We start from the raw sequence: 27,609 nt of genomic DNA, 5'->3' as shown, positions 1-27,609 counted from the left end.
TAGAGGTTTAACACCTCCACCCTCAACAATTCTTTCACACAGTGGTTCCACCCAATCCTGTGAATCCATAAATCATTGTATAAACCAGAAAACAAGTAGAGGGAGCTAAATTACTCTCCTTGTCAGGAATCCAAGGAACATGTCTCCACCCAAGTTGTTAAGGGAATCCAAATCTCCGCCCTCCAGCGTTGCAAGGAATCTAGAGACTATTGTCCTCACCTGAAAGATATTCTTACCACCTCCCAATGCTTAACCGAATTATTTCTCTACTCATTGCTTTCTAATAGCAACACAGAGTTATGTGCTCCTTTTTTTCGTCTTGTGATATGCTTCCTTTTTCCTTCTTTGTAGTGCAGCTATGTATGCTACAACCCTCTTTCTAAGAGTTTCTTGGAATTCTTCCTCAGCAGTGCTCTCCTATGTTTTTCCCTCTTTGTTGTTCTATGTATCATAATTAATCTTCCCTTAATGCATGAGATTTATCTCTTCACAAATGTTTCCTTTTTCCCTTCGTGCCATTCCTAAATACCCCCCTTTTTCATTCCTTCTTTGTGGGTCCTTGCTACCATACTGCGACCATTTCGGTTGCTTAGGCCAACATCCTTGTCGCTTGTTCCTTTTGCTCATCCATGGTGATTTTATCCTGAGTGGTGGTAGGGATGTTGTTTTGTCAGTGCCCCTTCATCCCCACTTCCTATTGGTTGACTTCACTATCCCCAACTACCAATGTAACCGATTCTCCATTTAATTTTGTCCTTTCTGCCTTGTGGATTTATCTAAGGTGGGCATGATTCCTTTGTACCCTTGCCCAACTTTATTAACTAATATGATCAGGCCAATTTACAGCATATCTTCCAACCATTCATGGCTGCAATAAAACAAAGCTTCCTTCAAAGCCCAAGCAACTCCTTCCTCAAACTTTGGAATTTGTGTCCCAATTCTCAGGGTTTTTTAATTAAAATCAAAATATATTATATATATTTGCAATGAAGGGGAATTAGCTTGGTAGTTGTCACAAAAACTCCCTCAAGAAGTATATATGCTAACCTATAATACAAAACCTCTAAGGAACAAAGACAAGGTGGAGAAAAGTCAAATGAAATACCATCGCTAGAGGACATGATGCTCCCACCTATAATTGAGACGATGATGGTCCTAAATAGGAAGTACTATCCCCAATATCCTTTAGGGAACTCCTTTTTTAGACCAAAAGAAAGATGAAATAGTGAAATGGAAAACATCACAATAATGATTAGGCAAGGGGAAAATGTAGGGAGAAGACTAACTCAAGAATCATATAGAAGAACAAGGTGACAAAGACAAAGAATTCGAAACACAACACATAATAGGAGGATTTACAACAAAGGATCTGAATCCACCAAGAGTCATAATGGTTCAATTCCTCGCCAAGGAGGAAACCCCCAAGGTACTAATAAGTAATGAAAGTTGATTCCTGGAATTGCAATCATTGAAGTGAAAGAAAAATAACAACAATATGTAGCTTGATCGAGGAAGAAAAATCCCAAACCATACTACTACAAAAAACTAAGCCAAGGGAATAAGAATTTCTCCAAAAGAGAAACATAACTTGGAATAGTGTCAAAGCGGTTAGCTCTTGAGGAGCATCTAGAGGTATATGGACACTCTGGTCTCAAACCTTTCAATTCCAAAATGTTTCATGTTCTCTCCATTGGCTAGTGACCCAATTTCTTCATACTCCTTCAAGTAGGATCTAGAATATAGCTAATATTTACATGCCCATAGCTTATCATGAAGAGGTTCATTGTTGGAACTCTCTTTGCTCCTCAAAGGAAACATTATTTAGCCAAAATAATATCTTTGATGGTGATTAGTACCGCCCTTCAAGTGTGCATAAAAAAGGAGGCTCCATAATAAGAGATCCTTTCAGAGAATGTACGAAAGAATTTATTTTAGAGCTAGATATTCATGATGTTTAACTTGCAAGAGGAAAATTCACCTAGAATAATCAAAGACAAGGGCTAGAGCATATTTCAACTCACCTTGATCAGCGTCTTGTGCACGAAAATTATCTAGAGCATAGGTTTTCATTTTCCTCGCAAATTATACCATGGAGTGGATCTAATCATAAGCAAATAGCTCTCATCCATCTTCAAGAATTCTACGACCCTTTTTCCTTCCCTCTCGATCCACAATGGACACAATATCAAAATTTTCTAAAGATTGTTTTAGGCACATGGAGAGAGAGAATAAAAGGATCTTCAAACCATATTTGGGGGCAAAAAATAAATTTCACTGATTTTGAGCTTAAAGAATGGGCTAAAAATCACTTTAGCGCCAAAGATCAAAGGCGGATTGGCATTAAAATCCCATTTGAGGGAAATTCATATCAAATAGGTTATTGCCCTATTTCTAAGGAGCTTTCAACTAGAGAAAAAACAAAGAGTTCACATGCATCCAAAAAACTCTCAAGATAGAAGAAGAATGATGGCCACTAAAATCAAGAAGCTAGATCTCCTTCCCACTTATAGTGGAGTTGATGTTGTTTCCCATTTGTGATGATTGATGGACATAATTTATCATCCTTAATGTATTAGATTTACTAATGTGCCAACATTTCTAGTAAAAGTGCATTAATAAACCATCTAGTTCTAGGGCTTTGCTTGGCTCGAAAGAAGAAACCTTCACAAGATCTCTGTAAAGGCTTCCCCTTTTCTACTCTTTTATACATATTGATGGTTGAATCATTGAGTCATAAAATAGAACATGAGAGGTTCACAGATTAGCTTCCAAGTATCAAATATGCCATTGGGGTTAAAAGTATTAACCATGCCCAAATTTCCAATGATACTTTCTTTCTAGGTGGAACCCCATTAAACATCACAATCATATTTGGAAAGGCCCTCCAAAGTTTTCTAAATGCCTCAAGAGGACAATCCAACTCGAATAAGAGCCATTTGTACACCCAAAACATCAACTATCAAATCTAAGCTTCCATCTTTATAGGCTTGAGATTTCCTATTCAAGAAGGTTGGTCTATATTCGCTATCTAGGCATCTCTATCTGCCTTAAACCTTTCCCCCATCCTTCGTGGCCCCTTCTCAAGAAATTTAACAGTAAATTCACTCAATGGGGTTCACAATAGTTAAATTTGAAAGGGAAACTAATTTCATTCAAATATATATTATTTGATCTTCCTATCTTTCGATTATCCAGGTTGGCTATGGTAGGAGTCAATAATACAATGACATAAGAAAAAGTTAAATTTGTGTGGCAAGGAGGGAAAATGAATTCCAAATGCTTTCACTCTGGTTAATTGCGTAATGGTTTGCACACCCAAAAGCCACAATGGATTGGGAATAAGAGACCCCTCTCCGATGAATATAACATTGAGGACCAAACTCCTTTAGAGGTTAATCACAAAGCAAAATGATTGGTAGAAATAAGTACATTGGATATATATATATATATATAGAGAGAGAGAGAGAGAGAGAGATCACTACTTAGAGTCATCCCACCTGGTTCAAGGAGGATCACAAATATGGAAATTATTAGTACTGACCCAACCTCTCTTAAGATCCAAACTCGTTTGGATTCTAGGTAGTGGGTCTCATATCAAATTTTGATGGGAATTGCCCTCCATTAAGATTCAAGAAAGTCCTTTACTGGCAAACTTCTCCTTAAAAAGCTTGGCAAACCCTCCCCAAATTCATCTGTTGGACGTCTAGTTATCTTGTTACGAAGCCATTTTTCAAAAAATCAGATCTCAACCTAGAATTGTAACTGAAAAAGCTACCTCTTTACTTCTTGAGCATCTCAATTCTAGCCCTGCAATCTCCAACCCTTAAGTTTTGGATAGACAAGAAAGAAATTGGTTTTCCTCTCTCAAGTGCACTTATTTCTCATCCTACTAGTAATTGGAAATTGATGCTGACCCCTCGAAGCTTTGAGCACTAGCTAAACAATGGGAGAAAATGTTTTCATTGTTTTGATGGTGCATTTAAAAACAATTTAGGGTGGGAAGCGTGAAATGTAAGTACACCCAAAATGACATGAATAAATGGCTTTTTCTAAGAGCGTGGGTATAGCTACAAACAATCAAGTCGAGGCATATGCATTATACCAAGGCATCAAGCAAGCTATAGATCTAAATACTAGCTTAAATTCATCAAACTTTAGATCTATCATACACCAAGAGGGATTTGGGATCAAATCCCTCGAGTGCAAACCTTCTTATTAGAGTGTAGACTATTCTTAATTAAATAATAATTTATTATAGTTAATAAATTAAATTATTTGTAGTAATATTATTAAATATTTATATTAATTAATTAGAATAATATTAATATGCTATTAATTAATTTATTAACCACTCTTTATTAAAATTAATTATTTTAAATTATAATGATAATGTTATTTACTCTTTATTAAAATTATTTATTTTAAATTATAATGATAATGTTATTTGATTAATAATAGCTCTAAGATTCATAATAACTCTCGATATTAAATACTAAACGAAAAATAAAAAGAAAAATAATTTCGTTTCTAAAGAATTAAGATCATGTAAATTTCAAAATGATTAATTATGGAAAATAAATTATTAAAAATTAAATAATAATCTTAAATTTTATTCACATAATCTAAAATTAGCAAATCCTTATTTCAAATGGTAAATAATTAATTTCTTGTAAATAATTAATTTTAGATTGTTTCACGGTTAACTAAATACTTATTTTGTTAATTTTAAAAGGAAATGTGTCAACCACACATCACTCTCATACTGGGTTACATAATACTCCTCTCGGTACAATCAATTGATTAATCATTTTGGAAGACATGGTGCTCATAATCAAAAATATTTATCTAAATTCCCAACCTTTAGATGATAAACCCAGAGTCTTTAATACTCCTCTCGGTACAATCAATTGATTAATCATTTTGGAAGACATGGTGCTCATAATCAAAAATATTTATCTAAATTCCCAACCTTTAGATGATAAACCCAGAGTCTTTTTCAAAATAATATGGGCTTTAATTCATATTCCATGTGTTAGGCAGAACAAGCATTCTTGCAGAAAAGCAATTTGGTAACAAAGAAAATTAACTTTGATAACTACTGGTCAGTGTTCCCATGTAAAATTGTACCTTTCAAAAATCTCTATATTAACAATTGATAAATACAATTTATTACTTCAAGTGATTCGAAATAGTTTAAAAGTTTTCTTTATACATGATAGATATAGATATACATCGAGTGATACCTCTTTAAAGTGTCAGCTCTCTATAGTGATGGGTTGTTTACTGAGGCCACAATTTTGTCCAGATGGCAAATATCTTGCCAGAATCTGACGACAAAATATTCACGAAAATCTGACATGCAATGTTTAAATCGTGTTTTTTATAGCAGAAAATGGATTCAGCTCCATTAATAACCTCTTGAGGCACCCAAAATCCTGAAGCCTAAATGATGTAACCCAACTTTTCAAACATGTCTGCCGGAATTTCTATTATTTTCCAGCTGGAATTTCTATTACTATTATTTTCTGAGAGAAATTGTAGCCCGTTTAGACTACGCGAGTAAATGATAACGATAAAACATTCTACCCTAATGGAACTCGCCGAGGACACTAGTAATTATTTATAAATGAACCCTACAATGTCATCCATATTTGCCCATGCATTGCTCTCTATAATGATGGGTTTACTGAGGCCACAATTTTGTCCAGATGGCAAATTTCTTGCCAGAATCTGACGACAAAATATTCACGAAAATCTGACATGCAGTGTTTAAATCGTGTTTTTTATAGCAGAAATGGATTCAGCACCATTAAAAACCTCTGAGGCACCCAAAATCCTGAATCCTAAATGCTGTAACCCAACTTTTCAAACATGTCTGCCGGAATTTCTATTATTTTCCAGCTGGAATTTCTATTACTATTATTTTCTGAGAGAAATTGTAGCCCGTTTAGACTACGCGAGTAAATGATAACGATAAAACATTCTACCCTAATGGAACTCGCCGAGGACACTAGTAATTATTTATAAATGAACTCTACAATGTTATCCACATTTGCCCATGCATTGACTTTCTGTGGTAAAGCACTAACATGTAGCATACTTTTGAATAACACGGTAAAATGATATCTCAAACTTTCAGAAATCTTTTACGGGCAAAGAATGTCTTGGAAATCATGCTGGAAAACAACCCCTATGACATTCACCAAACTCATAAAAGTTTGCTTGAAATACTGTGCCCAAATGAGGTGGTAATGTGATTAGTTTGGTTCCAAAGATGACATTTATATGGACGTCTAGGATGTCTTGGAAATCATGCTGGAAAACAATTTCTCTGACATTCAACAAACTCATAAAAGTTTGCTTGAAATACTGTGCCCAAATGAGGTGGTAATGTGATTAGTTGGGTTCCAAAGATGACATTTATATGGACGTCTAGGATGTCTTGGAAATCATGCTGGAAAACAACTTCTCTGACATTCAACAAACTCAAAAGTTTGCTTGAAATACTGTGTGCCCAAATGAGGTGGTAATGTGATTAGTTGGATTCCAAAGATGACATTTATATGGACGTCTAGTATGGCAATGAGCAAGTTCATGCTTTCTAATATGAGAAATAATCTTTTATATATTACTCCGTGCTTATTTTCCTTTGCAGTTCAAATTAGCCTCAATGATAAGATGAAAGCATTAACTAATTCATTTCTACTAATATTTCTGTACTTGAAACATCCCGTTTCTTTTCTTTTGATTCTAAAGTTTCAGTTTTACTTGAATTGTTTGATTTTAATTTTGATTTTTTGCTAATTGCCTGCGATACTACTTTTGAAAGTAAAAATCCAGGCTTTTCCAAGCGGTGTGCCCTATCAAGGACTAAAGGTTCTCGTACTGTAATATGTACTCCATCATATGTCCATATAGCCAAAGTTGCATTCCCTTTGATGCCCAATGAAAACCAACCAAGCCCTGCTACAGCCACATCCACAGCATTAACATCCCAACTATTTCCTGATATTTTAATTTCTGTCTGGTTCCACTCCCCAAGTTCTTTAACTCTTTCTTCTCCAATAGGGGGCTGTACAATCAAATAATATTTCCACTATCAGTCAGTATTGATGAGATAAGAACAAAAAACATGGACGCCATGCAAAAAAAAATTGCAAGCAACATCTTGTCCATAAGAATTGCATGTCAGGCATACGCGAAAAGGCAGAGAAAGCAAGTTGGGCAATATCAGTAGTTTATGCATGGCAAGGAAAAAAGACATGACTTTCACTTCAACAATGTTCCTAGATAAGTGCCAATCAAACAACCAATGCACGAAACAATATTGCTGCAATGTTTGTCTGAACTCCTGGTGTAAAAACTCAGTAGAAGACCACACAACAGTACCACGTTGACAGCAAAAAAGGACAAGCCAAACAAGACAAAGTACTCCAAAAGCAACAAGGCAATACAACATTTGCATTGCTAATTTGCAACAAAATATTGTTTAAATTGTTAAGTCTGGGCATTAAAAAAGGGCATGCCTGGCATACCTGCAACCGTTCTCCAAAATGTTTTTCTTTTAGCTCATTTGCATTCTCTACTTTGCCCATATGCAGTGGGATATGAACCGAAGCCCAGGCAGTGACATAAATTGTTTCCACTGAAGCTTGATTCACATCAAGTCTCATTAGACCTCCAATGTGTACAGTTTGACCCACCTGCATTAACGGATGTGAAATGCAAATATTGGATCACAGAGAATGCATATATGTTATATGAGACATTTAACACAAAAAGCATGAATAATGACTAAGCAGAAATTCCTCTGTTTTATATGCTTATTGGTATTGCAGAATTGGTGACCTTTCATAATCGTCACTCGATGAAAAAAATATGCTAAGTAGCTTCTATATCGACTGGTAAACAAAGTAGAATCGAATTAGTCTATCCAACTAGGGATTATCTAAGACATTAATGCATTAGCATAAATAAGGATTAAGCATAATTTCTTATGTTTTGTATGCATATTGGTATTGCAGAATTGGTAACCTTTCATAATCATCACTTGATTAGAAAATGTGGTAAGTAGCTTCTATATCTACTGGTAAACCAAGGTTGGTTTAGTATATCCAGCTAGGTATATGTCCTCATGTGCAAGACAGCACACCATTGAGACTCTAAACATCACGTTGTAAAATGAGACTAGCATTAATGCTCTTGCAATCTTGCAAAGATTCCTGAATCATCAATATTTCTAAACGCTTGTTTTCCTCTTTAGCTAGAGACACGTCCTTCTTGTAGACTCTGCACTGAATTAAGACAACAGATATTCCATATTTTGTGACAGGGAGTGTAAGGAAAAGGGTCACAGAAACATGGATAGTTTCCAAGGGCATGCTAGAGAATCACAGGAGAGCTCGAGGGAAGCATCATGGAAAAATAGGGAACATCGAAGAATTACACAGGAAAAAAAATTCCAACACATGTTTGACATTTAACATTACATCAAAGAAACAAATGATTTATAAGTTTATAAAACACATTGATTATCAATGTCCAAAAGTAACATTGAAAAATGAACAACAAACGTAGAATCAAAATTCAAATTCCATACAATTTACTGTGATATTCAATATAAAATTGAAAATCCAAATTACATAGTTCAAACTTGAATTGCATAGTCAATGAACACCCAGCCATTCAAATGCCATACCTATGCTGCGAATAGCCCAGCATTAAAGCCCCCTCTACCCCGCAGTGTGTTTTGCCCAAAATGCCAGCAATAATAAGATGTCAGTGCGAATAAGTTTTCCCATGAGCAAGGTCTTAGCATATGCTTTACTTGTGATTAGCTATCTAACAATACTGGGTGCTTTGGTGGATGTTCGTATGTTTTGCAGCAGTCATGCCCCCAAAACAAAGGTAGGAAAACTAGTACAAGCACAGGCTGAAAGTATCTCCATGGAAACAGAGAAAAGAACCCCAACAGAACTAGCTACTCAGACATATCCATTAAAAGAAAAAATTTGAAAATCCCATATACCAGATAAGGGAACAAACCATAGTAGTTAAACTGACCACGAGTACAAGACCGGTTTTCAGAAATTCAAGTCCAATTCCAGCCCTGATCTGGTTTAGGATGAGTGCTTAACTGAACTGCCAGTTTGGCACCAACCCAAACCAGAAATCAACCATGCCAAAAAGCACAAAGTAATGCTATAACCCCAATAATTTTTCAAAAGCTTAATGTTGACATTTAACATTACTTATATTTTATTTCCGTTAACTCTAACATCAAAAGTTCAAGTGGGACTGCCATTTCAAGATCTGTTTGGTGATGAAATCAAACCCACTGAACCTCACAAAGAAAAGATAGAAATTGGAGTGTTTTTCATATTTCAGCATTTCATCATATATGCAAAAAGGCACTGTGAAATCCAAGATTAAAACCTTAAAGAAAAATAGGCTGCTCAATGGTGGTAACTGATTGAAACATATGTTGCACAATGGCACCAGCAGATTTACAACATCAAATGGCAGCAATTGATGCCATTCACCAAGAGAAAGCCGACCCCAAACTTATGGGCTTGCATGAGGTGGTTTAATAAGCAATGTACTCATTTAAATATATTATAATAATTTTTGAACTCTAGATGCCATTTAAAGCCTCGATGTTCATGTATGTTCTCTCAGAACTTTAATTTTTAATTTTATGTATCTCAATATTTATATCTTAAATATATTTTTGCTATTTGCACCCTTCCATGCAATATAAGTGAGCAACTTTGCATATTTGGTCTAATGGTTTGGATTTACATTGATGTAAATGAATATATATTTTTAATTACAATTTGAATATTTAATATATATTTTTATTCCACTGGTTTTTAACTTTTTAGACAGATATTTCAGCAAATTCCAGTTCTGGTTCTGACTACTTTGGAACAAACCATCAAAGTGATTTGTCTACTACGTCCAAGCAATTGAAAAATGTCTGTGTCTTCCATGATTGGGGTTCATGGTCATTTTTCCCATCATCCTGCTCAACCAAGTCATTTAAAAGTACACCATCTTCATCCATCTGTCCAACATCCTCTAGATCCACATCCCAATCTGCTACCAGTCCCTTCAGATGCTCTGGAACCAGCCAGGTCTGAAGATAAAGACTGCTATGAACGTAAACTGCTTCTCTGATATCTTAGGGGTGAGTTTGCTCCTCCTCAGACAGTGGATCTGTATATAGATTAGTTCCTCTCAGAAATAGAAGAACAATCAACCTTTCAATAGTGGTTGAATGGCAACCTGCTAAATCTCTAGAGTTATATCACCATGAATTCTCTAGCATCGAAGCAACCTGTAATAGTGGTTGAATGGCAACCTGCTAAATCTCAAGAGTTATATCAGTATGAGGGCCTCTACCATGGAATCAACCTGTAATAGTGGTTGAATGGCAACCTGCTAAATCTCTAGAGTTGTATCACTATGAATCCTCTACCATCATATCAAACATGTAATAGTGGTTGTATGGCAACCTGCTAAATCTCTACAGTTTTATCAATATGCATCCTCTACCATCAAATCAAATTATTCTGCAAGAGTCTCTACTCTCAAAATGTTCTGTATATTATCTGACAAATTGAAAGGGCTTGTTAGTTCAACAAAGTTTAAAAGCTGCATTAAAGTTAATAATGTCTCATTGTGGAGCAAAAACCTTGTCGATCGCTTGTTTTGATCCATTCTTAACATCACAATCATCAATGGGCCACAATTTCTCAGGCCTCTTAACATAACACTCAAAGCACATGCAAGCAATTGAATAGGTGATCTCATTTTATTCCACCTCTTCACCAATACACCTTGAGGAAAAAGCCTGTTACTCCTAATATCGGCATGAGTAGTAAATTGTGATTCTCATCACATGACCTTGATGCATTATGTGGTTAATGGTCTTGGTTGTCTTCTTCATGATCACATGTTCCTTGGTATTATAGATGGTAATTATGATTATAGGTGCAGTGATGTGATGTTGGTATGCCTTTGGACCAACTTAATATTAGTGCTAGTTCCTTGCTCCATCATATGATTATGTGTGATTATGGATTTTATGGAAGAGCATCCCTATACTTTACATGTCTATTTTGCTTTATTGATGATGCTTGACAAAATAGCCAAGCATTTTCATGGAGCGCTCACTTCCTTGCTATACTTTGGAGCACCCTAGAGTTTTCAGTGGTAACATGCTATCTGACTCTTGTAATGGAGTGCCCTTGCTAGTGAAGTGTCTATTCTATTCTTATGTTAATATTTTACAGATAGACAATCAAACTTGTAGAGTCCTCAGCTCTTAGGTATGTTTTGAAGAACCCTGGGGAGTTTGGTGATGGCATGGAGATATGAGTTTTTAATGGAATGCCCAAGTAATGAAGGTGTCTATTGTGTTTCAAGTTGCAAAGCGCTCAACTTCTTATGCATTTTTTAGAAACCTGAGGTTTCCAGGCTGACTTTGGCATGGTTGATAAATTATATTGCTTGGAGTGCCCTAGGACCTCGTGTCTATTTTGTTGCTGTGGTCAATCTTGATGGATTAGACATTTAATTTTGGAGAGTGCTCCACTCTTTCTTAGACTTTTCATCACTTGGCACCATTTTCATATCCCATTGGAGGAGGTTGGATGACTTGGCACTTTGAGCAAGAGCAACCTAGGTTTTCAGATACCTATTGAGGTCTTATGTGCTGTTTTATCGGATAGAGACTTGTTTTCATGGAACACTCCACCTCTCCATGGTTTACCAAGTTCCTAGGTTTTGATTGAAATGGCCAAACCACTCCTTGCACAAATTGACTCCATCACTTGAACTCTTCAATTCTTGGTTCTATTTACATGTTGAAGTTGCACATTATAATGGATTTACACCTCATTCTCATGGAGCACTCCCTTGCTTGCACACATCTGGTGGAATTTCTCACGTATCGAGGCCATCGGAGGGTTGTTGTTACACACATATGGAGGTTCTTGAGTCTTTAATGACTTTGCACTTGATATATGGTGTCTAATCTATGACAGTAAACATTCTATCTTCAGATCAACTCCATCTAATCTCGATCTATGGGTGATTTGGAGCATTTACTTTAACACTCCACCTATTCATGCATCTATCCACTTAAGAGGTCATGTTGCACATGTTCCTATGCTATTGGTTAAGGACGCCCACATATCTGGAGTATTTCTATTTGTTTTTCTACCTTGCATGGTGATAGCATGTGACACATGGGTATCTATTTGCACATCTACTTATGGATCGAGTTGTCCACATGATACTCTTGTTGCACAAGTTCCATGCTATTTCATATCTACTTCACACATGGACATATCTAGAGGGTGTACATATGAACAAGTATTTACTTACTATTTTGGGAGCTTCGACATGGTCGATCTCTCAAACAAAGGAAGCACCCCAATATCTCGGCTCTATTTTTAGGATGTTTTTGTAACTAACTCTATATTTTATATTTGTTTATTAAGATGTTGTAACTAACTCCATTTTTTTATTTGCTTGACTAATTTATTGGAGTTGGATAAAAAAAATATTATAGTGTTTTCCTATGATATTTTACTCTAAACTCTTGGAGAAAATTGAAGATCTCAACAAACTTCTTGCTACTTTCAGTAACCAAGTTGTTGAGATGATTATATATTGTTATTTCTTGAAAAGAAAATTGGATTTAGGAAAACAGCTAATATTTTATTGTAAAAAGGAGATGAAGCTTAAACCTATAAAAGGGTATGTTGTCTCCATTTGGAATTAGAGATTAAATGAATGGAAAATATTGTAAGCAAGCTCCAAGCTTTTGGAGATTAAGTTGTCTTTTATTTGTCTAAGTTATGGTGTAATGTTTGTATGATTTCTCTATGTGGTTGTATGTTATAAGCACTATCGTGGAAGGGATTTTTGCAAGTTACGGAAGACAACGTCAATCAAGGAGCATAGTTGAGCACCATTGTGTTGTTGGAAAGGACTAGGGAAACTAGTTTCCTCCCTCTTATCTCCTTTTCGTGTTACTTACCCTTGAGATTAACACAATAGATAACAAACACTAATTAAACCTTTATCGTTGTAACTAATCATCAAAAAGCAGCCACCCTTAATGGTTGCCTTGAGTAGTGGATCTCATAAATACCCTTCCCACCATTACCTTGTAGATCTAGCAGCCTAAGTGGTTGTCTATCACCCCTAATCTAGTTTAGAACCACCCTCTGAAATTACTTACATGACCCCATCACCCAAGCAAATAATGGTACTAGTATCCCTTTCATCCACCACTCCATAAAAATCAAAAGTCATTTTCCTTTTTTGTTTAACTATTGCTAGGATCTCTTTCGTTCCCACTACATACTACAAACACATTGAGCTTAGTAGCCCATAAGGAAGACCCCCTTGGTTACAATTTCAATTTTGCCTGACCTAAAGTGAGAAAGGTAAGGCTACTAAGGTGACAGTGGATGGCTTTCCTAAGTTGCCCTTGGGGCCTCACACTTGTGGTTAGGACTTTTCCACCAAGTGAGAACTCGAACAATAATAGAGGCCAAATTTGAATCCCTCTAGCCAATAATACTATTTTCTTCACCTATTATGCTATGCATAACCTAAATAAAATTTGCATATGTCCACAAAAGGAGTCATAAACACAACCAAACACCGATATTTAATATACAATTATCATCACATACTCGTTGCTTCACTTTCCTTTCATGTTCAATTTTGGATACTAATTGTGACCAATCAAACTAGCAAGGTTGCTAAGGTCCTGGCTGTTGAATTTTGTAGCTATGGTCGGTCTTCATAATTTATATTTTAGCCCTTATATACAGCTTGAGTGGGCCTAATGGTTAAGAGCATGTGTTTCCTCCTAAGAGGTCACAAGTTCAAAACCAAAGGGGGGTAGAGTATGTATGCCTTCGTAGACTTAGCAGTCAGATTGCTGCGCGGAGGTGGGTCCCTTGTCCCACAAACAAGGGGGTCTCATACACCAATTTGGTGTCTGGCTTGGTTGTGACCTTAAAAATGGATATTATTATTATTAATGTATTTGTAAGACATGTTATTCATGTCATTTTTCATTGATTATCCCTTTAAAGAATTATTATAAGACATGTTTTTCATGTCGGATTTAAAAGAGAAAAATTTGAAATTTGAATTTTGAATTTTTGGCTCCAAACCTATCAAGTCGGCCCTCCCTCAAGTCAAGTTGGCCCCAGTGAAGAGCCACACCCAATCAGACAGGCAGATCACTATATAAAGAGCATTTGACCTTCTCCACAAGGCATCATTCGATCACACACAAGAAAATTAATATTCTAGGCATCTTAGCAAAGACGAAGTAGGACGAGTTCATCTCTAGCATTATCTCTCTCTCTCTCTCTTGACTTCACACGTGTGACTTTCTGAGCAATTTCTGGGCAACAAGTCGAACTTCTGGGCAGCAAGGTTGAAATTATGGGCAGATTGTTTTGGGCAGGAAGTAAGTTTATGGGCATATTTGGGAGGCCGGAATTCGGCCTAGGAAGGGCAACAAGTTTCTGGGCATATTTGGGAGGCCAAAATTCGGCCTAGGTAGATCAGAGAGGGCTAAAGTTGAAGGGAAGAAGTTTGACTTAACAAGACGGTTGCTTGACCAAGTTTGACCATAGCATTGTTGGTCGGTTTGACCTCATAGTTGACTAGTTGCATTAGGCGTATCTCATGTTGAACTGAAGAATTTCTCCAAAGAAAAGGTCGTTGGGTTTTCCCCCAAGTGGGTTTTCCCAAGGTAAATCTAGTGTTTTTATATGTATTGTGATGTCTACTCTCCTTGTGCTCTTAATGGTTGAATTTCTGAAGTGTAATTGCTTAATGATAAACTAGAATTGTTAAAATAAGGTCTACGCCATTAGAAGTAATTATCAGTATTCCAGAAATTTGTGCTTATATCTATTGCACTTGAAAAGTCAACATGGTATCAAAGCTTCTATGAAGAATAGGGCATTGAGATCACTCTTGAAGAGCTTTGGCAAAGGGAAGAGCGTTGAGGGAAAACGTACATCTACAATCTATGATTATGGGTTCCTCTATGAAGTCTGAGAACAAATGGGAAGGGGACACAAATTTCAGGGCTTGGAAGACAAGGATTGACCTAATTCTTGCAAAGAATGATCTCCTAGGTATTGTGAAAGGTAAGGTTATTAAACCTGCAAGTGATGAGGGGAAAAAAAAATATGAGAAGGATGACATCATAGCCAGAAGCATCATTGTGGACTCTATAAGAGATCACTTGATTCCTTATGTTGCAAATCTTGAATCTTCAAAGTAGATGTACATTGCCCTAGTGGGATTATACCTTATCAACAAGATTAGTCAAGCAATAAGTTTGAAGAATGAGCTTTGTGATGTTAGAATGACAAGAAATGATACCATAGCCTCAAATTTCATGAGGATTCCTCATTTAAGAGATCAACTTCAAGCAATTGAAGAAATCATATCTGAAAGAGAACTAGTGACTACAGCACTTAATGGTCTACCTGACTCATGGGACTCTTTTGCATCGGGTATATGTGCCAAAAAAGAAGCTCCAAAGTTTAAATAACTATGGACTGCTTGTACTCAAGAAGAATCTAGGCTCATATCAAAAGGAAAGATTCAAAGATCCAAAGAAGGTGACTCTCAAGCATATGCAGCACGTTTCAAGAAGGTTGGAGGAAGAAAGAAGTTTGGATTCCAAAGAAGAAATGAAGGAAGAAGATCTGCTCCTCAAGGAAAGAGAGATATGTCAAAATTTCAATGCTATCATTGTCACAAATTTGGTCACTATAGACACAATTGTCCTGAAAGGTCAAATGATAGAAAGAGAAAGGGAAAGCAGCATGCCACCACAACAGACATTGATGAACTACCAAAGAAACCTAAGACTGAAGATTCAGGTACCAAAGATTTCTTTTATTTTTTTGCTCTTATAGGTTCTATTGCAGATAGCGATGATTTGTGGCTAGTAGATAGTGGTGCCTCAAGACACATGACAGGAGATCGTGACAACCTCACAAGTCTAATGGAAAGAAGATTATCTCAAAAGGTAGAGCTTGGAGACAACAACAGTTATGCAGTCAAAGGCATTGGGAAAACATCCAGTGAGCTAGAATCAGGTGAAAACATTCATCTTAACAACACACTGTATGTACCAGGTTTGAAAAAAAATCATGTTTGGGAGATAAGGGAGATAGAGTAGCATTTGTTGATGGCAAAGTTCTTCTATGGACCAAGGGCTCAAGTATAGATTTTGCTATAGTAATTGGGGTCCGTGCAGTATGGTTGTATAGACTCTTGAAACAACCTATTCAAGCATTAGCACATAATGACATCAATTTATGTGAACTTTGGCATAGAAGATTTGCACACCTTCACTATAGAGATTTGTTGTTTTAAAACAAATGGTTTCAGGGGTTCCAGATTTGTAGGTAGAAAATGAAGAAGTTTGTAAAGGATGTGCGCTTGGGAAGAATGTCAAGAAGCCCTTTCCAAGCAGTGAAAGTAGGTCCAAAGAAATTTTGGATCTAGTTCATTCTGATGTGTGTGGTCCAATGCCAGTGAAATCTCTTGGAGGCTCTTTGTACTATGTAACCTTTATTGATGACTTCTCTCACAAGACATGGATTTACTTCATGAAGACTAAGGATGAAGTATTCAAGAAGTTTCAGGAATTTAAGGCTAAAGTGGAAAACTTGAAGGGAAGGAAAATCAAGATCCTGAGATCTGATAAAGGAGGAGAATATACTTCCAAGGAGCTCATTGCCTATTGTAAAGAAGTTGGGATTTAAGAGGGAGTAGATAGTCCCTTAAAATCCATAGCAAAATGGAGTTGCTAAAAAAAAAGAACAGAACCATCAAAGAATATGTCAAGGCAATGATGCACAATCAAGACTTGCTTATGTTGCCATCAAGTAAAGCATCTATGACAGCCTTCTATATTCAAATCAAAAGTCCTCATCGAATTTTGGAAGACAAGACTCCTGAAGAAGCATTCACTAGACAAAAACCATAGGTTGGACATTTGAGAATATTTGGTTGTCCAGTCTATATCCATGTACCTAAAGATAAGAGAAAGAAGTTAGAGCCTTTAGGAAAGAAAGGAATATTTGTTGGATATAGTGAGTCATCAAAGACCTATAGAATCTATGTTCCAGGACAAAAACAAGTTGAAGTCAACAGGGATGTGACCCTTGATAAGAATGTTGCCTATTGGAAATCTAAAGAAGTTCCTATGGACTCTGATGAGGATGAAGAACATGAAGCTCCCAAGGAAGAAGGTTCATGTCCATCCAATTCCTCAGAACATGTCGTAGAACATCAAGAGCCAGAAGGGCCTAGTGATCCAATGGACCCAATTGTTGTTCTTGAAATCAAAAAAGGCCAGCCTGTCTTAGATCCACTTTCAGGAAGCAGAAGGACATGCAGCACCACGTGGCACCTTCAGCGAAAGTAAGAGACCTAAGAGGTATTCTGGATATGCAACATTAACAACTAATATTATTGATTCGAAACCTTCCGCCTTCATAGAAGCAACTAGCCAGTAAGTTTGGAAGGACATATTGTTGGAAGAATACCAATCGATTATGAAGAATGATGCATGGGAGATTGTATCGAGACCTGAAGGAAAGTCAGTGGTAACCTCCAAATGGGTATACAAGATCAAGCACGCAGTGGACAGCAATATTGACATATACAAGGTAAGATTTGTGGTTGGAGGGTTCTCCCAAAAAGAGGGAGAGGACTACGATGAGACCTTTGCTCCAATTGCCAAGTACACTACCATTAGATCTATTATTTCTATTGCTTCTTCTATGGGTTGGAATTTACATCAGATGGATGTAAAGACTGCTTTCCTCAATGGTGTGATTGAGGAAGAAGTGTACATAGAACAACCTCAAGGTTTTGAGGTTCATGGAAGAGAGTCTCACATTTGCAGATTGAAGAAAGCCTTGTATGGACTTAAGAAAGCACCTAGAGCCTAGTATTCTCGAATTGATAGCTACCTGACAAGACTTGGTTTCTCCAAAAGTGATGTTGATCCAAATCTGTACATCAAGGTTGAGAAGAATGAACCTGTGATTCTATTATTGTATGTTGATGACTTATTTCTAACAGGTATGGAGCATCTTATTTGGTGTAAGAGGGAGTTGGCTTCTAAATTCAATATGAAGGATCTTAGTTCAATGCAATATTATTTGGGGCTAGAAGTATGGCAGAAGCCTAGTGAAATCTTCCTTTTTCAAGAAAAATATATTATCAAGACCCTGCAGAAGTTTGAGATGATGGGCTGTAAATCAATGACAACTCCCATGTTGAAAAATCTGAGAAAGTTGAGAGACATTGAGTTAGATTTGGTAGATCCTTCCATGTATCGAAACTTGATTGGTTCACTAATGTATTTAGTTAATACCAGGTCGAACATTTGTTTTGCAATAAATACTCTAAGCCAATTCCAGGTGGAACCAAGACATGATCATTGGATTGCAGCAAAGCATGTATTGAGATATTTGTGTGGTACAATTGATTATGGTTTGAGATATGTCTCAAATGGTGACATGCAGTTGCAGGGTTATACAGATGCAAATTGGGAAGGTAGTGTTGAAGACAAAAAGAGTACACTCGGAGGTTGCTTCAGTTTGGGCTCCGCTATGATTTCATGGATGAGCAGGAAGCAAACATTTGTTGCACTCAGCACTACCGAGGCATAATATATTGCAGCCAATTTAGCAAGTTGTGAAGCAATATGGCTTCGGAAGTTACTCGCAAGACTATTTGATCAGGTGCTAGAACCAACCGTGATATATTGTGATAATTAAAGCTATGTGAAGCTATTAGAGAATCCAATTTTCCATGACAAGTCAAAGCACATCAAGATCAAGTACCACTTCATCCGTGACATGGTGCAGAAGGGAGCAGTGAATCTCCAATATGTCTCTACTAATGAGTAAATAGCTTATATTCTTACAAAACTCTATCCAAAGCCAAGCTTGTATACTTCAGGGACAAGCTTGGACTTGTTGAGAATGCCTCTCTCAGTGATGAGGAGTGTTGATGAGATAGCATCATGGACTAACATTCTCCCTGTGTCAAGTATATTGACCCGAATTAGGGACAATGATCTGACAAAGGACAATTGTTCTTCCTGTGTCCAGTATGTTGACCTAAATGAGGAAGAATGGTCTTGGAGCATCAAGTTCATTTAGCATTAGGCCTCGAATTACTCAGTTAGAGTGTGGCCTTTGGAGATTCACCATGTGTCAAATATATTGACCCGAATGACGATGAACCAAGACTTGTCTAAATACCATGTGTCAAGTACCAACCCAAATTATGATGACTAGTTGATGCTAAATGATGTACCATGTGTCTAAAGTACCGACCTAGATTATCATGAGGCAATGCATCAGGATGGGCAATTTGAAGAAACTCATCTTTGACGAGTTTCACAAAAGAAGTTATCCAGGTCATCATGGTTATTAGAAAATAATAATAGCTATGAAAAAGATGTACTATTGGCCGGGCACGATAAAAGAAGTTGCTGAGTATATTGTCAGGTGCTTGGAGTGTCAGCAAGTGAAAGTGGAGTGTGGATATCGAGTGGGATTTTTATAGCCAATCCCTGTTCCTGAGTGGATGTGGGCAATCATCTCTATGGACTTCATCACAGGATTTCCAAAGACATCTAAACAGCGTGATGCCATAATGGTGATGGTGGACAAGCTGTGTAAGGTAGTTCATTTTATAGTTGTCAAGTCAACACACAAGGCAATTGATATTGCTCAGATTTTATGAAAGAAATATTTAGATTACATGGTGTATCGAAGAGTATTATATCAGATAGGGATGCTAAATTCACCTCTAATCATTGTTTGTTGGTTTTGGGACAGAATTAGCATTGAGTGTAGCATATCATTCTCAAACGAATGGACAAACTAAAATAGTAAACAAGGTGTTGGAAGACATACTGAGAATGTATGTCATGCATCAGCCTAAGAGGTGGGAAGAGTTTCTACCCTTGGTAGAATTTGCTTACAACAATGGGTACCAGGAATCATTGAAGATGAGTCCATTTGAGGCTCTGTATGGTAGAAAATGTAATACACCTATTAGTTGGAATGATCCAGTGAACAAGGTACTTCTTGGACCTGATATGTTAAAGGAAATGGAATAGGATGTAATTGTTATTAGGCAAAAATTGAAAATAGATCAAGATAGGAAAAAGAGCTATACAGATCATCAGAGAATGCACAAGGAATTTCAAGTGGGGGAACATGTTTACCTCCGCATCAAACCAAGGAAGAGTTCACTGAGAATTGGGTCTTGTGCTAAGCTAGCACCAAGATTTTGTGAACCATTTCAAATCTTAGAAAGAGTGAGGCCAGTGGGTTACAAACTAGCCTTATCACCCACAATGAAAGCACAAGACATTCTTCATATTTCTTTGCTTAAAAAGTATGTGCATGATGCTAATCATGATGTTCATTGGTTTGTGATACAAGTGGAATCCGAGGGTGAATTCTAGCCAGAGCCACTGTGCACTCTGTATGGGAGGCAAATTGTGCTCCGCAATCGAGTAATCAAGCAGGTCAAGGTGCAACGGAAGCACTTTGGACCAAATGAAGACACTTGGGAAATGGTTGATCAAATAACGATATCTTACCTATTTTTGTTTACTGTGTAAGTAAATGTAAAAAGAGTTGTGCATATAAAGCTCATTGTTAAATTTTGTGTTTGGAAATAGAACATTATTGAATGTGTATTCAGGTATAGAACACCGAAGACGGTGTTCCTCTAAGGGGGTGGGGTTTGTGACAACCCATTTTGCTATCCCTCTTGTAAATATTGCTATGAATTGTAATTCATGTAAATAATGTGGAAATGTAAACATTGATTGGCTGAGAGAAGTGGACACAAATTCAAAGGTTTGAGGAGGAGGAGTTGCTTGTAAACACAAGCCACTATATTTATTTCACCACCTATCTCCCTAATGAATTGGTGGCAATGATGGTGAAAGCATTTAATTCAAGAATGATCTTCTAGAGTGAAGGACGAGCCAATGTAGTCTCGGTTCTTGTGAACATGTGGGCATGGTCAACACAAGAGAGAAGGACATGAAGCAAATACCCTGATGGGAGATAGAAAGTAGGTTTTTGCTAAAGTCATGCACAAGAGATGCATGGATACAATGTGGTAAGAGAGCAAGACATCGCTCACAGAAGAAAAGAATGGTGAACGCTAAAGAACAAGAGAACACAGAGTGTGGAATTAGCAGTGGACGTGAATTTGCCAGGGAGAAATAACCTTTTCTAGCTTGTGTTCTATTTTGGGATAGTATTACCTGTGTTTTGCTAAGGCTAGTGTGTGTGCCTATGAATCGATTGGCCAATCAAAGTTTAGTGGAGATGAATCATTCAATGCTAGCCTTAGGACTAATAAACCACTTAGATGCTAGCTGAAAGAAACTGATAAACCTCTAAGTGCTCGCTTTGGGCCAATAATCCACTTATGTGCTCGTTCCACAAGCCGATAAACCACTTGACAGGATGAGACACCTAGGTGCTAGTTGAAAGGATTTGATAAACCACTTATGTGCTAGTTCAGTAAGTTGATAAACCACCTAGATAGTGGGCTCTTTAATCTTGCAATGTTAGCTTAGAGAAGCAGTTGATAAACCACCTATGTAATGTATTCATCCTCCTAGAATTGAACTACATCTCACTTAGTCTTGGGTGAATCCCAGTGATTGATTTATGTTAGGGTAAAGGTCACTATGGTGCTTGTTGCTGAAGATATTTGAGAAACCACCCAAACAGTGGACTCCACTTCTTGATTATTTGGTTCACTGATATCGATGTGAATACCCTTGAGCATTTAACTCCTTAAAGTCTGAATCCAACTCAGGGTGGTCAACTACAAGAAAGATTGCATTGTAGCTGGCCTATGATTGGATGGAGAGTTAAGTCCCTCTCTCAATTTCCATTCATTCAAGAAATACGATAAGTGTTATTACTTATGTATATAAGTTGCACTATTGTATGTATGAATGGTGTTGTTATGTGTTATAACAATGGTTGTATCAACACTGGTTATGGAGGAATGTGTTATTATTGGTTATATATAATGAGATGGTTATGTAAATGTTCTCATGGTTGTGAGGGACTTGGAGACACCTAGGTTTGCTGATACTCTTCCTGAGTTACAAAGCCATTTACATGGTCTTGTATGAATGCTTGAGGTGCTCAATTAAACTAATATTGTGTGTGATTCCCATTGTTTGACATGGTCATGGATATTTAATTGATTAAGATTGTTGGTAATTCTTATGCTGCCATGTATGTTTCATCAATGGATCTAATAGTATTGTGTGAGATCTATGATGTGGTTATTATGATGCGGTTGCATTTTTTAGTTCATGGAGGGGTGATCGCCATGGCTTGGCTTGTCTTTGTGCCTATTAGTAAGCATGTCAATGGATTCATCTATTGTATCGTGGCTATGTTTAAGGTCTGAAAGATTTGAGTTGGAATGGAGGTTTCATTCATGTCGAGATAATGGTGTTGAGCAATGCTCGACACCAAGAAAGGCTTCGCAAAACCATTGAAGTCCTTCAAGCTTCTAAGCCTAATCGTCGCAGAGCAACAAGCTTGTATTCAAGCTAAATGAGCCTTGTTAGACTTGTGATAGAGTCAAAGTTTACAGAGACAGAGAAATGTTTGTCCCAAAGACAGGGAAAGGTATGTCCCGTGGACAGAGATATGTCTCTGCGGAACGGGAACATTCTCGTTATTCGACATGTAAGTTCACGTCGTGTTGCACCCAGTGTGGCTAGCAGCCTTCCTGTGTTGTGACGTTGTGGCGCAGTGGCAAGACAGAAAACTCGTTGTCCCGGGGAAACGGAAAAAGAAATGGGTTATAACGAAGAAATCTCGCCGTGGCTCAAAAATGTGTATAATGTAGAGTCATCAAATTGCACAAAGGGACGCAGCCCTGTGGGACCCCCAACTTAGGCTAAGGTGGTTGATACCATGTAGGTTGGGTAAGGCTAAGTGGGATGCCATGTGAGAATCCAAAGGACAGATTAGTGACATGGCACAATAATAGCGTGACGTGGCATGTATAAATGGCCCTTTGCATGGCCATGTGGCGGGATTTTGAGTGACATGTCGCACTGCAAGACGATGCCACATGGCAGGGTGACGTCAACAAGTCACAGAAGGGACAGATGACGTTGAGCTAGATAACGTGGATGCCAGGTGGCACCACGTGTCATGTCACGTCATCTCGAGACAGAAAGCGTGACATCAAAATTGTCGTCTAGAGATGGGAAGATTCTCGTTAGTGCCTTTTGTTTAACTCCTCCACAACCCTCAAGCCTAGGGTTTGGAGTACCTCCCAAGCTACAAATCTCAACACAAACTTGGGAGATGTTTGAAAAACAAAAAATAAAGCAAACATAATTTGTCATCCACCTTATGACATTTTCTTTTTGAGGGTTAAAAATGGCAGCTGCACATCCAACATTGGATAATTATTATATTGAAAATTGCAACTACAACTATGAAAAATGAGTGCATGTCATATTATCTATTTTTCTATTTCTTCACCTAGGAAGGGGATTTCATCAAAGTTATGCTTCTCTTAATGGAAGTGAATTTGAATCCCTCGTAACAGATGCATTGTTTTCACTATCTCTGAATTTACCTTCCAATTCAAGACAATTTGTAGTGTACTTAGTGTTGAAAAGTGTAACTAGGTTCGGTCTTCATAATGACATGTATTGTGACTCTTGCAAATGACGTAATGAAGAAAAATAAAATTATTATTGTAAGCCTTGCTTCATGAGTTTCATGAGCAAGTGATTTTATTTTAGATGGCTCCCATTGAGAGCCTTAGAATTTGTCATTAACGTCAACGAATTAATGTCATGTATGAAGAGCTCTTCTTGAGCATGTGTAAAATGTATATGAGTCAATTAAGTGTCTAGAAAGCCCTCCAAAAGACAAGCACAATTCTCCTGTCTTGAAGTCGGCCTCCAAACAAAGTAAAGATCATGTCGGCCTACCTTATGAAGTCACATCGGTTCACATGGTTCATGTTAGCTTAATATGACAAGCAAATCATTATTAAATAGGTGTGAAGCCACCTCGCATTAGTAAAGTACACAGGTTCAGATTTCCTTCTGAAATTTCGGTGACGAAGTATAGAAGACAGTTTGGTGATATCCCTGTGTTTTCATATGGGTAAGATAGAGATAAGAATCGGATCTTTGGCATAGTTCAGAAAGTTCGGATTCCTTTGTTGTTTAGGTGAGCAATCACAATGAAAGGTTCGGGTCATAGTGTAAAGTTCGGATGGGTAAGAACAGTGAGGAGACTTAGGGACAAAACTTTGTATATCCATGTGGTCTTCGAATGGGTAGTAGCAGAATTAAGTCTCGATACATATCTTTGAGATTTCAGTATTAAGTACAATAAAGGCTACAAGTTCAAACCTATCTAAAGTGCAAAGATCAGTTCGAATTGATAATAAAGGAATTCTGAAGGAAGAGTCTCAGTGTCACTATAGAAGATCATCGGAGGATCAAGGTTATAGATACTATGGAGATGATCTCGGTATAATCTATCTCACAGCGAAAAGGATTTGATAGATGATCATCAACATGTGGCAAGGTCTTGGTACTATCACAAAGAAGATCAAAGTTGGAAGAGGATCAAAGAAGAAGGTTGACTGTCAAGAGAGCTTGTGTCTTGTCTTGGAGGAGCTATTAGGTCAAGGGTCTTAGTATTCATCAATTGGAATCTCTAAAAGAAGAATTTGTGTGGGTTTTCCTCTCAAAGAGTGAGAGGATTTGGCCCTTGCTCATAGCCTACATGTTGTCTCTTGTCTATTTATGTTTATGCATTGATAGTTGTTTGATGAAGAAGAACAATAATAATCTAAGTAAAGAAGATCGTAATCTAAAGTTGAGAAGAACACTCACAAACAGTTACTAATCAAAGAGAAATCACCTAACTTTAATGCCCTAGATTTCTCAACATGTTATCAAAGCCAAGGTGCTAAAGTCAAAAGAAGAGCATCTAATCATAGAGACACTCAAAGATCGAGTTTCAAGAAAGGCATCTAAGCAAGTCAAAGGTTATCAAAGCAAAAGATCAAGATCTACATTGAAGAATAAAACCCTAAACAAAACATTTTGGGTCCTCTAGTCATCATCAAGTTATCTACAAAGCAAGGTAGCTCAAAGGACTTTAAAGATGAAGATCACATCATCTTGGAGAAAGTCGATACCCTAAGAGCAATTGTGATCTGCACTCATTCACTACCAAAGTAGTTGAAGTATCTTGAAGCAAGAAGGCATTATCATCATCTTCAAAGCTATATCATCCAAGGAAGCAGCAAAGAAATCCTCATCAATCACCATCATCAAAAGGCGTTGTCTTCTTTATTGAAGAAAGGCTTTTTCATTTGGAAGAAGATCATCCAAAAGGAAGCACTAATACATCTTCAACCATCATCAAAGTGATCAAGATGAAGATTTCAGCTTCACTTGTCAAGTAAGTATCTTTCATTCTTTAATCAAAAATTGGTAAAATGACTTCGTGTTTGCAAGGAGATCTATAAGTTGGTTGGGTCATCAAAATTCCTTGCATGAAAAAGGAGGATAGACATAGTCCTCGAAGAAAGTGAAGTCATTGAACACATCAATGAAAAAGGTCTCCTCTGAATTCATGGAAAGGGATTCTTATGAAAGGACCCCTCATATAGCAATATTGGAGACATCAAAGAGATGTATATGATAAGCTCGTAAGAATATTCTCTGAAGATGCGATAAAGAAGGTCACATGACTTAGATCTGATCTACACAAAATTGAAGGTATCAAAGAATGAAGGGATATCTTCATAAGATCTCAACTGCGAGATCTAGGAGAGATGATAAGAAGATAATCATCATTGTTCTAAATGCACTAACTGATGAACAAGGTAACAAATGTCCATGGAGATAAGAAAGTTACCTCATTCAACAACTTGTGATTTCTATGCAAGATAGAAGAAGACAAGTTGAGGGCAAAAGTGTTGTAGGTTGAAGGACTCAAACATTTGCAGGAAGGAAAGGGAAGTTTGGAAAATTTGTTCCTCAGAAAAGAAAGAAGAGCATAGTTGAGATTCAATGCTATGGACATAAGAAGTATGGACATTACAAGAAAAGATTGCCCTAAAGAGACAATATCAAAAAAGGAAGAGAAGATGCCCATATCACCGAAGAAGAGGAGGAAGTAAAAAATCTCTACTATGACTGAGATAGTCTTCCTCACAAAAGGTCTTGACATAGCTTCTAAATCTTATGTTATGGGATATGGCTAGAATAAATAATAAGATGCATCATGGCATCATGGAAGCATTAGAAACAAGAGCTCATGACAACACCATACGAACTATGAAGGACGTCTAGAACAAAATCATGGCAGTCAAATATGAAGGATATAGCTCTTGGGAACCTCATTACAAAAGGGAAGGAAGAAGTCATCCAAGACAAGGCTCATCATACATCAAGTCAAAAGGGAAACATCTGCTGAATAAGGATATGCGAGATCCTCAAGATTCTCTGATGGAATCCTCATTGGAGGATTCACCGATCTAGAGTGGAAGCAAGTGTTTCATCAGGAACTCCAACTTGTGGAATTCATGGGATGATGGTATGATGACATAAGAGATGAAGCAAATCAAGGGGTTGAAGATATTTTCAATCAAGGAAGCTGCTGAAAGAAGCCTAGATGATCTAAAGGTAAATGAGGTATGTATGCTTGTATTCAATACTATAATTTCATGTCATATGGTTATGGGTAACATGGATCACTACTTCTATCTTGAGAAGCATGATCAAAGGAAAATGATGTCCTCCTCTGAAAAGATACAGGAAGGCATTGCTCACACTAGATGAAATCAACATAACATGTCCTCATATATAGTATGAGGTGGTTAACTAGAATTGAGGAACTCTGATTGGAAGCTCTTGGGAATGAAATGTGTGAAGAAAGAAAGGAAGAGATTGTGAGACATGCAATCATAGTAAAGGCAATCTCCCGAAAAGATATGAAGACTCTGATGGAAGTCTGAAAAAGATGGAGACTCTTGACAATGGATATCCTTGGGAGATATGTCAACATGTATGCAGGATGCAGATGCAAACTGAAAGATTTCATGATGAAAGACCATCACAAAGGTAATTTTGATTTAAGGGTTCATTTCTTATTTTTGAACTAATATCTAGATGGGCTTATGTAGGACTGCCAAAGGGAAGATCTGTGGATGACTTCCACGAAGACCATATTGAAGGATGTAAGATCCTTCCGAAAATATGGCATAAAGAAAGCATCATGACATGAAGCAAACTGTTAATTTTGGCAACTAGGGCCAAACTTCACATTGGACAGCTCATATGAGGCAGCTCATATTTTTCTTGGATTCCTCTCCCCGAGAGGTGTAGGATTGATCCAAAGATCATCCCATTCTAACACGTACAAATGAAGTTATGAATTTATTTTTATTATGGACAAATTGTCAAGG

The 27,609-nt window shown here is 37.2% G+C and overlaps 1 protein-coding gene across 1 annotated transcript in view; it reads right to left on the bottom strand.

Moving 5' to 3' along the window:
* Positions 1 to 5,930: 5,930 nt before the first annotated feature.
* The window catches only part of LOC149174900 (GTP-binding protein BRASSINAZOLE INSENSITIVE PALE GREEN 2, chloroplastic-like), a 40,371-nt gene continuing 18,692 nt past the window's right edge, over positions 5,931 to 27,609 (bottom strand). Inside the window, exons 3-4 of the mRNA XM_089419448.1 lie at positions 7,536 to 7,703; positions 5,931 to 7,072 (exon numbers count right to left, since the gene is read on the bottom strand). Of these exons, the coding sequence (XP_089275574.1) occupies positions 6,692 to 7,072; positions 7,536 to 7,703 (549 nt within the window). The 3' untranslated portion in view covers positions 5,931 to 6,691. The remainder of the gene's footprint in view (positions 7,073 to 7,535; positions 7,704 to 27,609) is intronic.

The sequence above is a fragment of the Pinus tabuliformis genome, chromosome 4_1, assembly GCF_031772625.1.
Source record: "Pinus tabuliformis cultivar Carrire ecotype Pingquan chromosome 4_1, CPIR1, whole genome shotgun sequence".
In the NCBI taxonomy this organism is placed as follows: domain Eukaryota; kingdom Viridiplantae; phylum Streptophyta; class Pinopsida; order Pinales; family Pinaceae; genus Pinus; species Pinus tabuliformis.
The sequence above is the reverse complement of the archived record's forward strand: the minus strand, read 5'-3'. Positions and strand labels throughout refer to the sequence as shown.